This window comes from Macrotis lagotis, chromosome 5 (genome assembly GCF_037893015.1).
Source record: "Macrotis lagotis isolate mMagLag1 chromosome 5, bilby.v1.9.chrom.fasta, whole genome shotgun sequence".
Taxonomy (NCBI): Eukaryota; Metazoa; Chordata; class Mammalia; order Peramelemorphia; family Peramelidae; genus Macrotis; species Macrotis lagotis.
Window position 1 is genome coordinate 9,523,987 of NC_133662.1, and position 14,048 is coordinate 9,538,034.

At 44.1% G+C, this 14,048-nt stretch overlaps 2 protein-coding genes across 7 annotated transcripts; both read left to right on the forward strand.

Annotated features, from left to right (window-relative positions):
• Positions 1-215: 215 nt before the first annotated feature.
• Positions 216-9,529, forward strand: MDC1 (mediator of DNA damage checkpoint 1). 6 transcript variants are annotated; one of them, XM_074236765.1, is made up of 16 exons: positions 272-362; positions 712-767; positions 1,015-1,153; positions 1,700-2,086; positions 2,174-2,243; positions 2,461-3,389; positions 3,501-3,566; positions 3,970-4,205; positions 4,479-4,689; positions 4,772-4,815; positions 7,191-7,988; positions 8,078-8,197; positions 8,337-8,519; positions 8,739-8,864; positions 8,985-9,095; positions 9,284-9,529. In XM_074236765.1, exons 3-16 carry the CDS (start codon positions 1,018-1,020, stop codon positions 9,449-9,451), a joined length of 3,585 nt encoding a protein of 1,194 aa, XP_074092866.1. In that variant the 5' UTR covers positions 272-362; positions 712-767; positions 1,015-1,017; the 3' UTR covers positions 9,452-9,529. The 6 variants fall into 6 exon arrangements, with proteins under 6 accessions (XP_074092862.1, XP_074092866.1, XP_074092861.1 ...); XM_074236761.1 differs by lacking the exon at positions 272-362 and adding an exon at positions 216-265 and having other exon boundaries at positions 3,970-4,689; XM_074236760.1 differs by having other exon boundaries at positions 3,970-4,689.
• A 35-nt stretch (positions 9,530-9,564) lies between these two features.
• On the forward strand, positions 9,565-13,805 carry NRM (nurim). The gene is made up of 5 exons (XM_074236784.1): positions 9,565-9,646; positions 9,850-10,004; positions 10,642-10,838; positions 12,842-13,018; positions 13,430-13,805. Exons 1-5 carry the CDS (start codon positions 9,603-9,605, stop codon positions 13,709-13,711), a joined length of 855 nt encoding a protein of 284 aa, XP_074092885.1. The 5' UTR covers positions 9,565-9,602; the 3' UTR covers positions 13,712-13,805.
• Positions 13,806-14,048: the final 243 nt, after the last annotated feature.

Here is a 14,048-nt window from a genome sequence, read left to right on the forward strand (position 1 = left end):
ATCAATTTTAGAGCGCTGTGGAAGGCATCCGAGGCGGCCCCACCTCTATCGCCTTCCGGAACCAATGTGAAAGCGAGGCATTTCTTTCCGAAGGGAAGGCTAGAGGTGCTTCGCCCGATTCGTCCCATCTCCCCACGGTAACCTCGGCCAATCATTGTCCGAGCCGTCCTTGAGGGACGAAAGAAGGAGCCAATCAGAGCGCCCGGGCTCGCGGAGGCTTCATTCTTTGCTTGTGAGTGTGGCGCGCGCGCGCGGACCGGATCATGTGAGTTCGGGGGCTTCTCCAACTACCGTCCCGACTAGGCGCCATTTTGGATCCCCTCTCTTCAGGGTGGGAAAGTCTGGGCGGGAGCTATTCCGAGGTTTGCTTCCCGGGATTCCTGGCGGTATAGATCCGAGGGCTGTGGGCCTCTCCGTAGGATCTTGGGGAATGCCAGTGTTTTGGGTCACACTGGATGGGGGGATCTGAGGAATAGAAATAGGACTGGTGATTTTTAATTTATTTTGAGTCTCTCATGCCCGGAGAGGAGGTGATTTAGGTGGGCGCCACCCCCACCTCCTATCATCCTTCCATCCTGGGCTCCACGGAGTGAGGGTAGGGAGCAACTCCAGCATCTCAGGATTTGGGTTTGCCCCACTTTTGTAAGAGGTAGAAGGGGGTGTTAAAGATCGATCTTAGCTCACACCTCTTGGTTTTTTTTTTTTTTACAGATGGGGAAATTTAAGACCCAGAGAACTTTAGTGACTTGATCAAGGTCACACAGGTTGTAAGTAATAAGAACCAGAAATGGATTCCCTCTCCCCATCCCCTACGTGTCTTTTCTGTTGCCTGGGTCTCCATCTCCGAATGAGAAGAGCCCGGTTCCATCCTCCTCTTTGATGTATTTTCCCAAATGTTTCCTTGCCACCCTGGCCCTTCCTCCCACCCCATGCATGCTTCCTGATGCTTGATTATTGGACTGCTGACCGGCTGATGATGCTAGCGTATTTTCCCCTCCCCTTCCCCTGTACCAGACGATGGAGGACACACAATTGGTGGTCTGGGAGACTCCGGAGGAGGAGCCTGAGGATACTAATGGCTCTCCTCCACGTTTTGGCTTGGAGCCTGTAGGGAAGCTGCACCTGTTTAGCAGTGTTCGAGGACCTGAGAAAGGTCAGCAGGTATTGGGTACTAAAGGAAGGGGAGGGGGTAGTCAGGATAGGATGGTGTCTTCATCTTTATGATTGATATAGGGAAAAAAGAGAGAGAGGGCTTGTTTATGTGGTAGAGAAAATACAGAGGGAAAATTCCTCTTCTTTTGATCTGATATCTTAGGATAACTGCTTAGTTAACGAACTTAGATACATTTGGGGACTATTTCTTTTGCTGATGACTTAGAGTCATGCCGAAATCAGTAAGATTTAAGTGAATTAAGAGTAATGATCTCCAATGACCTGTGCTTTTTAGCTATATCTGTCCTTATTACCCCAACCCTACCCACCCACCTGCAATATTTTGTGAAGGTTGTTTCTTTCCCATAGAAAATCCTGTAGTTTTTGCTTTATTTTTTGTTGTAGAGAAAAATATAAAATATATATAATGTATATATAAATATGTGTATATATATAACATATACAAAATATAAAAATATAAAGAACAGGAGCAGATCTCTGGATCTCTGACTTTAGCAGTAATATCTCATTGAATTTTTGCCCCCAGATTTCCTACTGTATCCTGGAGAGAATGTAATTGGCCGAATACCAGGCTGTACTGTGGCTCTACCTTTTCCATCCATCTCCAAACAGCATGCCATAATTGAGATTCCAGCCCAAGGCAGGGCACCTATCCTTCGAGATTGTGGTAGCCTCAATCACACCCGCCTTCTGAGGCCTCCCAAGCTCCTAAGCCCTGGAGTGGACCACCAGTTGAGGGACCAAGATTTGATACTCTTTGCTGACCTGCCTTGCCAATATCACCGCTTGGATACCCCCACATTTTCTGGCCCCCAGGGAGCTTTAAGTGTGGAAGAGACACCCAGGATTCCAGGGATGGGGGGACCCCGGTTTCAGGTGACCTTATTGGCTGAAGATTCAGAGGAGGAAGGAGGTACATTTGAGTTATTGGGATTGTGTGTGGTATATAGGGAGAAGAGCCTAGGAAATAGGAAATTAAAAAGTTCATTCTTCTCCCCAGATTCTCCTGTGGATAGGAGTACAGATGTACCTGTTACATATTCCCCCTCCGAAACTGTAGTACCAGAGAGGTGAGTACTGAGGAGCCAGACAGCTGAGTTTGTAAAGGGAAGTCTATATGAGGGATGCTTTGGGAAGAGAGATTCAAGAGCATAATAAATAGACCCTAAATAATGGTTATTAGTCCAGGTGGAAGGGGAAGAAAACTGGGAACTAGTATACTAGACACCTGAGTCCTTTCTTTGGATCTGAATTCCAAGGTCTCCATTTTTCTTCTTTTCCCAATAGTGATGTGGAAGGAGCTTCACCAGGCACCAGGGGTCCTGCACTGCCTCTTACTTTCATTTTAGATAGTGACACAGATGAAGGGGAAGATCCTCCCCCAGTGGAATTCTCCTCAGCTTCCAGGAGAGGCTCTACTTCAGATAAGGAATGGAGTAGGACTGATGGAGAGAACCACCCCTCAACTGTAGGGAGGGACAGTGATACAGATGTGAAGAAAGATAAAGATATGATAGTTTCACCTGACACACATCTAAAGGAGAATTTGTCTCCTGACAGAGACAGTGATACAGATGTTGGTGAGGCCAGTCTCCAAAAGACCTCATTTGTGGAACCTTTGTTAGGGATTCAACCATCTTCTTTGGAAGATAGTGGTACAGATTTGGAAGAGGAGGGTCTTTCAGTGAGACCAGCTAAAGCACACATGGAAATATGCCAGCCTGATATGGGGGAGAGTGATACAGATATAGAAGACGACTTTATTCCAGCAGCATCATCTGTAGTCCATCTGGGGAAAGATCAGCTGCCCATAGATGGGACAAATGATACAGATATAAAAGAGGAGGGGGCCCCAACAGAACTCTGCACAGTACATCTTGAGAAGGACCAGCACCCAATTGATGGGGATGGGAATGGTGAGAAATATGTGGATGACAATGGATCTTTGCTATATATGAAGAAGAGTCAACTTAGAGCTACAAAGGACAATGAGATAGAGTGGTCCCCAGCTGGTGATCAACTGGAAAAGACCACTAAGAAAGTTGGAACTAAGGGTGGGATACCTATAATAAAATTGGAGCAGGACCTCAGCTCAGTAGGTATAGTGGTAGAAACGAACACTCTAAAGAAGCCAGCCCAGATACTTTTGGGAGGAACCCAGAAGGTTAGTGATCCAGATGTGGAAGGTTCTGAAAATTGTCAGAACAGGAGTGATGGTGAGTTTTAGTGTTTCCTTCCCTCAATGTCCAACTTTTGGTAGTATATAGTAAGGGTAAATTGAGTGGTAAATACTGAACCTAGTATTTTTTTTTTCAACTCCTTTTCAGATACTTCAGATCTGGATTTACAAGATACTCAGTGCTATGTAGAAGGAGTGAATCAGAACCATGGAGGTGAGACCCACCTAGAAATCAGATTTCTAGGTCCCTGATGGGAATAAGAGCTCTGTTTCTGTTATCCCTAAGAGGGAATAAAACCTGGAATGAGAAGTACCTCAGGGTTGGGGATAGGCCTGTTAAGGCAGAGGTACAGATCCAGAGTAGATATTAAGACTCTTTCCTTGAAGAATAAGAAGTATTTGCAAGAAGAGCCCATGCAGACTCTTCTGTTCATCTTAGGATTAAGTTTATACTTAATAGCCTCTGGTCCCCCTGTTTCTGGGTCTCCCCAATCTCTAGCCATCTATTTCTTCCCCAAATCAATTTGTCTCTTGTTTTATTCAACAGTCTTCTAACTTGTATATATTGTGATTCTGTAACACCTCTCAGTCTCTTTCTCTCCCTTGACTCCCCCTAGATAGTCCAGAGGAGCCATGGGAAATGTTAGCTACACAGTCATTCTGTTCAGAGCAGTTGGAAGCATCAGGATCTCACTCCATCAACTCTTATTGTGCAGCCCAAGGAGCCTGCCCTACTTTACCTAAGATAGCCTCCAACCTACAGCCTGAAGACCCAGCAGGAAAAGAATCCTTGAGGAGTCAAGGCACAGAGCATCCAAACACAGAGATCCAGGAGAGTGACATGGAGAACCAGGTGATAGAGACACCTAGAATAACACCAGAGAGAAAAATGGCAAAAGGGACCTTTAAGAGAAAGACATTGGCAAATAAGGCAAAGAGATCCAAGAGAAAAAGAGAGAGTCCAGTGGTACAAACAGAAATAGCAGAAAGAGGACAGAGATGTACAGCAGGTAGAGGGGTGAAGGATATTATGATAGAGAGAGACATCAAAAGCTGTAGAAAAACAAAGGTACGAGAGAAGGAAATGGAGAAGCAGACCCCTGAAATAAATATATTTGAGCAACAGGCACGAGAAAGAAAAGCCAAGAGTCTGGTGGTAGAGGAAGTGAAAGTACCCAGAAAAATCCTGGAAAGAGAGGCAGAGGGACAGCTGTCAGAAGATTATGACCAGGAGGACCAGAATCCAGCTCCAGTACTACAATCTAAAATTGGGGAAGGGGACCTGCAGGAATTAGCCTCAAAACCCCAAATCCTCAGTGATAGCAGACATAAGAGAGGTGAGTGACAGAGGAAATCTTTATTTCAATACCTGTAAGATACCCAAGAATTCACCCAAACTTATTTTCTCTTCTTGCCTAGGCCTGGATGATAGCAAAATTTTACCCCTTGAGGAAATGCCACTGGTAAGAACTATTCTTCTTTTCTCTGAATCTCTGTTTTCTTATCTGCCATTCTTTAAAAAAAAAAAAAACTTTTACATGCAAATGTAGTTTTCTACATTCATCCTTTTTGCAGGCTTTTGAGTTCCACATTTTTCTACCACCCTACCTTCCCTCTCCTCCCCGTGGAAGCAAACAATCTTATATAGGTTGTACATATATAGTTGTGGTTAACATTTCCATATTAGGCATGTTATGAAAAAGGAATTACAACTAAGAGGGGAGGAAAACCCTGAGAGGGAAAAAAAAAATTTAAAAAGTGAATAGAGAGTGCTTGGCTCTGCATTCAGATTTCATAATTTTTTTCTCTGGCTATGGATGTCTGTCACTGTTATTTTACCCTACTCAAAAGTTCTTTTTCCCCCATTCCAAACTACTTTTCGTTGTCATTTCTGACATTCGCATTCTCCTTTTTTTTTTTTTGTTTCCATGTTGTACATTGATCCATCACATCCTTAAGGAAGAAACAAAAAGTATAAGGGATAACAAGATCAGACAATAAGATATCTGTTTTTTTCTCCTCCCCCTAAATTAAAGGGAATAGTCCTTGAAATTTGTTCAGACTCCACGGCTCTTTATCTGAATACAGATGGTATTCTCCATTGCAGACAGCCCAAAATTGTCCCTGGTTGTTGCACTGATGGAACAAGCAAGTCCATCAAGGTTGAACATCACCCCCACATTGCTGATAGGGTGTACAGTGTTTTTCTGGATCTGCTCATCTCACTCAGCATCAATTCATGCAAATCCCTCCAGGCTTCCCCGAATTCCCATCCTTCCTGGTTTCTAATAGAACAATAGTGTTCCATGACATACATATACCACAGTTTGCTAAGCCATTCCCTAATTGAAGGACATTTACTTGATTTCCAATTCTTTGCTACCACAAACAGGGCTGCTATGAATATTTTTGTACAAGTGATGTTGTTACCCTTTTTCACCATCTCTTCAGGGTATAGACCCAGTAATGGTATTGCTGGGTCAAAAGGATATGCTCATTTTTGTTGCCCTTTGGGCATAGTTCCAAATTTCTCTCCAAAAAAGGTTGGATGAGTTCACAGCTCCACCAACAGTGTAATAGTGCCCCAGATTTCCCACAACCCTTCCAACACATTCACATTCTTCTAACCTCTTCTTTCCCATTATCTGCTTTCCATTTAACTGCCTCATTTTTATAGTATTATTTATGACTGTTTTATTTATTTAAATGTCTCAGCAAATCAGGGACTTTCTTTGTACTTTTACTTATCTCTTTGCTTTTCCTCATCCTCAGTACTAGTTTTTGTAGAGCCTTTTGCTGGACACAGGAAAGTCCAGGAGGAGGAATGAATGAATGAATACAGCAGTTATTAAATACTTAGCACTTGAAAAGTGCTGTATTAAACTAGGACTACAAATAAAAAGACAGATCTTGCTCTTAAGGAACTCCCGGGGCGGCTAGGTGGTGTAGTGGATAGAGCACCAGCCCTGGAGTCAGGTGTACCTGAGTTCAAATCTGGCCTCAGACACCTAGCTGTGTGGCCTTGGGTAAGCCACTTTAACCCCATTGCCTTGAAAAAACTTAAAAAAACAAAAAAAGGAAGGAACTCCCATTCTTATGGGGAGATAGCAATATTTGGAAAATTTCAGCTGCAAGTCAGATGGGCCTTGGTGCAGAGGTAAAGGCAGATGGTAATGCCTCTTTTTAAATGTCATTTCTATTTAAAAAATACTGGTTTCTGATATCAAGCCATTTGACACTAGACTGGAAATGTTGTTCCCAAGGCTCTTGGGTTCAAGAATTCTAAATTCTGAGAGGAGATGAAAGTCAAGGAGTGGTAGTAGTTTGACTTGCCTAGCCTAGCACATCTGCCTCCTAACTGTTCCTCGAGGGATGCCTTAATGCTTCAGCTAGGCTCACATGCTTCTCTTGTGGGTGGTGGTAGTTTGTAGTCAGTAGGGAAGTGTCTAGTCTTATCCATTGAAGTTAACTTTCCATTCAGGAAGGTTATGAGGGCTAGACCAGAAGGTGGACTAATGATACTAACCACTCAGGTGGTTAGTAGTTGTTGCTGGCAGTAATGATGAAGCTGGGGCCCTTCTGTAATAATAATTTTTTTTTTGCAAGGCATTGGGGTAATTATTAAGTGTCTGAGGCCGGATTTGAACTCAGGTACTTCTGACTCCAGGGCCAGTGCTCTATCCACTGTGCGCCACCTAGCCACCCAAGTTCTATCCTTTGAAGAATTGCCAATTTGATGGGGAAGATAATACAAAGAAGCAATTGCAAATTTCAAATTTTGTAGTATAAACTTGAATATATTAAACTTTTTCTTGACCACTATTAAATTTATCTGTAGGATGACCAGAATTTCTCAGATGTACCTCTTGTATCATCTAACGTTCCAGTTCCTGCAACCCCAGCTCCTGCTTCAACTCCCAGAATTACCCGGAGTCAAACTAGAACAACATCAAAACCACTCCATTCTTCCTCTCCAGCTTCCCAGAAATCACCTGTCTTGGGGACAACACGAAGCAGGAGGCAGGATATTCTCCTGGCCCCAAATATTGAACCTCTTGTCCCTCAGGTTTCTAGAGACAAATCAGAATCTTCTTTTCAGAGCCAGACAAAGAAATCCCTCAGTACCTCCTCTGCACCAACTGCCCCATTGGCCCCTGAGCTCTACCTTCCCTTCCCTAAAGAATTGCCTATAATCACTGAATCCCGCCTTCAGACTCGTCGAAGCCAGAAACAGAGAGTCACCAGAACTTGTGTGTCTCCCACAGTTGTACCAATCCACCCTGAGCACTCCCCTTCCACACCAGTCAATATACCTGAAACCTTTGTGCCACCACCCAGGGCTCTCCGTAGTCAGAGTGCAAGGGTGGGAGAAACATCTGAGTCACTCACAGCTACTCCGGAGCCAACCTGTTCTCTGACACACGAGGCACCTACCCTTCGAGCTACTAGGAGCCGGAGGGGAGGGGTAGTGAGTATGCCTGGTTCTATCCCAGAGGCTCAACCCAAGCTCTCAGGCTCCAAGCGGCCTCCAACTACTGAGGAATCATTTCCATGCCCCAAGCAGTCCCGGAGAGGTCGGTCCCAGAGACAAGAATCCAGCAAGGAAGAGGAAGATGAAAAACCAGTAGAAGTTAAGGTAGGAAGTAAGAAGAGGGATAGGGATTAGTTTAGGAGGATGAGGTCACATTAAGAATTCATTGGAATCTTTCTCCCCCTCCACCCAAGACTGCAGTGAAGACTCCTGTGGGGGTTGCAGAACAAGCAGCCCAGGCAAAGGAGATCAAGGGAATGCCTAGTCGGAGCTTGCGGAGAGCTAGGCTTAGTCGAGAACTGAGAGCTCCTAAGGTATGAAGAGGAATTGGAAGGAAAGGTATAGGGTTTTGGAAAATGGTAGTAAAGCATCCTTTAGAAAGAAGGAAAATAAGTCAGTGGGGTTGGAATAGTCTTTTTGGGTTTCAGTTAATGATAACATCTCTTCCTACAGGTGCTCTTCACAGGTGTCGTAGATGAACAAGGCGAGCAGTCTGTGCTGGCATTGGGTGGAAGTCTGGCCATTTCGGTGACAGAAGCTTCACATTTGGTGACAGATCGAGTTAGGCGGACAGTCAAATTCCTATGTGCCTTGGGTCGGGGGATTCCCATTCTGTCTCTGGAATGGTTGTACCAGGTGAGAGAATAGAAGGAATCTAGAACAGTAACAAATAATAAATGGTCAAAGATAAAATTACTGACAGAAGTTTTATGTACACAGAGATATAAATTGAGAGAGAAAAAGTGGGAAAAAGTTATGATTCCAGGAAAATAAAGGATTTGGGGGAAGGGTTAAGAAGGGAAGGAAGAAGAATCATGGAGAGGAGTTGGGCTAACCCCTACTCCCTGCCTTTAGTCCCAAAAGGCTGGTCGATTCCTGCCACCTGATGAATTTGTGGTGAATGATCCTGAGCAAGAGAAGAACTTTGGTTTCAGTCTTCGAGATGCACTGAGCAGAGCACAGGAGCGGGGCTTGCTGGAGGTGAGTGGGACACTAGTCACACTTCCCCCACCCCAATCCCATTGTCTTCCTAGATCTTTCCTTAGTCTCTAGAGATCTTATTTCCCTGCCCAATCCTTAGCTGACCTCTTTTCTCCTTAGGGCTATGAAATCTATGTGACTCCTGGAGTGCAGCCCCCACCCCCACAAATGGGAGAGATCATCACATGCTGTGGGGGTACTGCACTTTCTAGCATGCCCCGGGCCTATAAGGTATAGTTTGAAACTGGGAAAGCCAAGAAAGTGTTGGTAAAGGGAAACAAATGGGAGAGAGCTGGAAGGTGTCAAAGGATGGGAGAATTGAGGAAGGGAAGTGTGATGGATGTAGAGTTTTATACTGGTCATTATCATATGCTTCTATTCTGAATCTTTTTCTGTTCTCTCCTTGTCTCTGCCCTTAGCCCCAGAGACTAGTGATTTCCTGTCCTCAGGACCTCTCAAGATGTTCTGCTGCTATTCGTGCTAAGCTGCCTCTCCTTTCACCAGAGTTCCTGCTTACTGGGGTGCTGAGGCAGGAAGCCCAGCTAGCAGCATTCCTCCTAAAGACCTCAGACCCTTTATTATCTTAATGCCCTTAGTCCTTCTCCTCCCACCCTCAACACACTGTTTAATACACAGAATATAAAATAAACTGTTTAGAAGATAAACTTGTTTCATAAACGTCTGGCATGATGTAAAAAATGGGAGAGGTACATAAGGGCTTATGAGGGATCATGTGGAATGTGCAAGACCTTTGGAGAGCTGAACAAGATGAAGGAATACGGGTACTTAACTAAAGCACTATTTTTAGTTTAAAATGCAGCTTAAGTATAAATTCTAGAATCTCTTTAAACTTTAATTACTTCAGCCCACTGTGTTTATAACCACAGCACCTAAAAACTTGGATTTCCTTGTCCAGGGGCTAGGGGTGTGGCCAGGGGCGGGGCTGTTGTAGCGGGAATTCACAGACTCCTCCCCTATCCCCCAGTCCCTCTTCTCCCCCTCCCCCAGCCATGGCCCCTGCTCTGCTCTTGGTTCCTGCTGCCTTAGCTTCTTTCTTTCTGGCCTTCGCTACTGGCGTAGAATTTGTATGCTTCACATCCTTAAAACCACTGCTCGGGGCCTCTACGAACTTGGGCCCAGGTAAGAGGCTCCGGAGCTGTAACCTCCGTAGAGGGTGCGACGGGTAGAGAAGAGGGTGGAGCTGACCGATGAGGCCCGAAATAAAAGTGAGGGGGAAAAAATTATAAAAAGGGAAAGAAAATTTATAGGAGAGGGATCTGAAAGTTTAATTATGGAGAGTGTTAATGGAGGGGGGATATTGAATATTTGGGTGTAAATCGATATGGGAAGAATATTAAAAGGTGATGTATGTACATACTTTAGGGAGAAGTGTGTGATAATTGACATAGCTTTTAAGTTACAAAACTAATTTGATCTTGAGACAGCTCAGGTTAAATGACTTCCTGTATGGTCACAAAGTAAGGCCAGAGATAAGATTTGAACTCCTAATAAGTGGAGTAAAAATAAAAAAAAACAATTAGATTAGGGATTTTCAAGCCTCTGGGCATTAACTTAACCTAAAGGACTTCTCAGAAAACCCTGAATTCTCTTCTACCCAATTTCTTTTTGAAAGGTACAGGCAGCTCCTTTTCTATCTAGGGCCCTGGTAGTATTAGGAATTAGGGAAGCCTGTTCAGCCTCTAAAGGAATTTAGAGGAGATGTTTAGGATAACAATCTTTCCTGTCTTTTTGACATCCTATCTTCCTCCATCCTAAGATATTCGACAGGATTGGTTAACTGCCCTGCAGAACCCTGACATTCTGGCAGTTCTGGCTCAGGACTTGGGGCTGGTGCTGCTATTCGTGGGGCAGCACAGTCTTATGGCAGCAGAGCCTGTGAAGACATGGATGGCCCAGCACTTTGGGGTCCTGCAGAGGTCACTCTATGTGGCTTGCACTGCCCTGGCCCTGCAGGTAAGGGGGCTAGATGGCAAGGTTCTCAAGAGAAGTAGGGGTTCTTGGATCCTAACAGAATTAGAAGAGAGTGAATTGGAAACATTCAAAATTCTGCATAAATTCTCTAACCTCATCTCCCACTACTTCCCTACTATAGATAGATTCATTGAGGAACAGCTAGGTGGCTCGATGGATAGAGCACTAGCCTTAAAGTCAGGAGGACCTGAGTTCAAAGTTGGCCTTGGATACTTTTTTTTTTTTAGGTTTTGGCAAGGCAATGCGGTTAAGTGGCTTGCTCAAGGCCACACAGCTGGGTAATTATTAAGTGTCTGTCCACTTATTAGCTCTATCCACTGTGTGCCACCTAGCAGCCCTTTTTTTTTAAAAAGGTTTTGTGGCCTCAGACACTTAACCCTGATTGCCTCACATCCAGGACCATCTCCAGTGGTCCTGATTAATATCCCACCACAGGACCCAGGTGGCTCTGAAGGAGTGACTGAGACTGGTGACACCCCCAAATCCAGTTCATATGCTTGTCATAGCATCAACTCCCTGATGTCATGGTCCTCTTCAAAAATGAAGGACAAACAACTTCAGACTCATTGTTAACCAAACATCATACCTCCTTCTCTTTCATTTCCCATTCCCCTCTGCTTGGAATGCCAATCTCCTCTCTTTTCTAACACCAATATATACTCTATTATTTTGGGGTTTTTTTTGCAAGGAAATGGAGTTAAATGACTTGCCCAAGGTCACATAGCTAGGTAATTAAGTGTCTGAGGTAGGACTTGAACTCAGCTCCTCCTGACTTAAGGGTAGGTGCTCTAGTCACTGCACCACCTAGCAGCCCTCTTACATATACTTTAAAGCCAGATCTTCATATCTCAGTTTCTCCAAGAAGTCTTACCAATGGTTTTATCCCTCTTGAACTCCAGTGTCATATTGTATGCTGGACAATTATATGGTTCTTTTATTATTTAGCTTTTTAGTTATATATTCTTCTAAATATTGTAAAATCCTGTAGAGCAGTGATCATATCTCATAAATTCATCATTTTTTATTTCTTGTATGTTTGTTTCTACACTGTGGCAGTGAAATTCCTAGAGCATGGGAGTGGCCTGCTCAATAAATTTCAGTGGTTCCTGACTCCCTCTATTTTTAAAATTTAAAATTTATTTTATATATACATATATATATATATATATATATATATATATATGTATACACACACACACACACACACACACACACACACACACACACACATTTTGGTTTTTGCAAGGCAATAGGGTTAAGTGACTTGCCCAAGATCAAACATCTAGATAGTTTTAAGTGTCTGAGGCTGGATTTGAAGTCAGGTCCTCCTGACTCTAGGGCTGATGCTCTTTTTCTCCCTCTAGAATCAAATATAAACTTCCATGTTTGGCATTCACACACATACACATTCTCTTTCTCTCTCTCTCTCCCCTTCCCTCCCATAACTGGACTTTTGTACAAACTTATGCCCTCCTTATCTCCCCTGTGCCTCCTGGAAGCTCTTGTTTCCTTCAGATCTCATCTGCTACATGATCCCTCCTGATCTCCTTATAGCTGTTATATATGTAACTTTTTAACCCTATAGAATGGGGGTTTCATGAGAGGAGGAACTTTCATTTCTCCCTGTCTATTCGCAATGACTAGGACAGAGCCTGGCACATAATAGACACTCAGTAAATGCTGGTGCTTGCAAGATCTAGAATTCTGATAGGATTTTAGAGTAACAGTGATATCTCCTACCCCCTACTCTCAAAAATTAATAAAGCATAATCATTGTACTTCTCTAACTCTGTATCCTACTTATAGTGGACATTTGTCTTTGTTAATAAGAGTTTGGAAACCAGAGTCTTGGAACACCCTGCTTGAAATTTTAGGAGTAAAGGAGATCAGAGGGCTAGAGATTTCTATGGTGTAGTGGGTAGAAAGTAGGAAGGTTGAGGGGGAAGCCTTCCCTTACTTGCCATCTCCATATCTGTTCCTTCCAGGTGATGATGCGTTATTGGGAGCCAGTACCAGAGGGCCCAGTCCTCTGGGAAGCACAGTCAGAGCCCTGGGTGACCTGGGTACCTCTTCTCTGCTTCGTGCTGCACATCATAGCTTGGCTTCTCATTTTTAGTATCCTCTTGGTTTTTGACTATCCTGAGCTCATGGGCCTCAAACAGGTAACATTTCCCTAGGTCTACAGCTTCTGGGCTTCATTCTTTACTCTTCCAAGACTTGAATCATCTTCACTCTCTCCACGTCCAGACAATACCCACAAAGCTTTTGCTCTTCCCTAATCTCAGTCTATCTTTCTATTCCCTCCCCTAATGGGGCTAAGATCTAATGCCTCTTCCTCCAAAGTCCAGAAATGATGGTGGCTTCCATGGAGAGTCAAGAGCCAAGGTGGGCTCAAAGTGGGGGAGATCTTAGTCCCAAAGGTTGGAGGGGAATTAGATTCATATCCTTGGAGGATATGGAAAGACAAGAAGAACCAGTCTTTTGTGAGGAATTAAGGGAGGGGGTAGAATTAGAGGCAAAGAGATATGACAACTCAATTTCTGATCTAAGATCCTTCTATCCCTCTCCCATAGGTATATTACCATGTGTTGGGATTAGGGGAGCCTTTGGCTCTGAAATCTCCTCGGGCACTGAGACTCTTTGAGCACTTGAGACATCCTGTGTGTGTAGAGCTCCTGACAGTACTGTGGGCTGTGCCCCGACTGGGTCTTGATAGAATCCTCTTGGCTGTACTGTTCACCCTCTATCTGGGCCTGGCGCATGGGCTGGACCAGCAAGACTTACGCTACCTCCGAGCCCAGCTTCAAAAAAAGCTTCAGTTACTTGCTGCGCCCCATGATGGAGATGCTGAATGAAAACCTCCAAAGATGAAACTATTGTCCCTAGCCTCTAAAGCACTGACTACCCCCCCCATCCCTACTGCCCATTAAAAGTTCTGTTTCCTGGAAATTCAAGAGCTATCCTAGATTAATTTCTCTGGATTCCAAGTTCTACTTCTGAATCTGAGGTTTCCACATCTACTTTTTTTTTTAAGGTTTTTGCAAGGCAATGGAGTTATGTGGCTTGCCCAAGGCCACACAGCTAGGTAATTATTGTCTGAGGTCGAATTTGAACTCAGGTACTCCTGACTCCAGGGCCACTGCTGTATCCATTGGGCCACCTAGCTGCCCTCCACATCTACTCTTAATTTGA

Bases quoted from the DNA above. Each gene is read 5' to 3' on its own strand.
- NRM (XM_074236784.1), top strand. From the start codon at position 9,603: ATGTGCAAGACCTTTGGAGAGCTGAACAAGATGAAGGAATACGG. The intron at 9,647-9,849 runs GTACTTAACTAA...CCTATCCCCCAG, and splicing joins AACAAGATGAAGGAATACGG to TCCCTCTTCTCCCCCTCCCC. The intron at 10,839-12,841 runs GTAAGGGGGCTA...TGTTCCTTCCAG, and splicing joins GCACTGCCCTGGCCCTGCAG to GTGATGATGCGTTATTGGGA.
- MDC1 (XM_074236761.1), top strand. From the start codon at position 1,018: ATGGAGGACACACAATTGGTGGTCTGGGAGACTCCGGAGGAGGAGCCT. The intron at 1,154-1,699 runs GTCAGCAGGTAT...TTTTGCCCCCAG, and splicing joins TGTTCGAGGACCTGAGAAAG to ATTTCCTACTGTATCCTGGA. The intron at 4,816-7,190 runs GTAAGAACTATT...ATTTATCTGTAG, and splicing joins CCCTTGAGGAAATGCCACTG to GATGACCAGAATTTCTCAGA.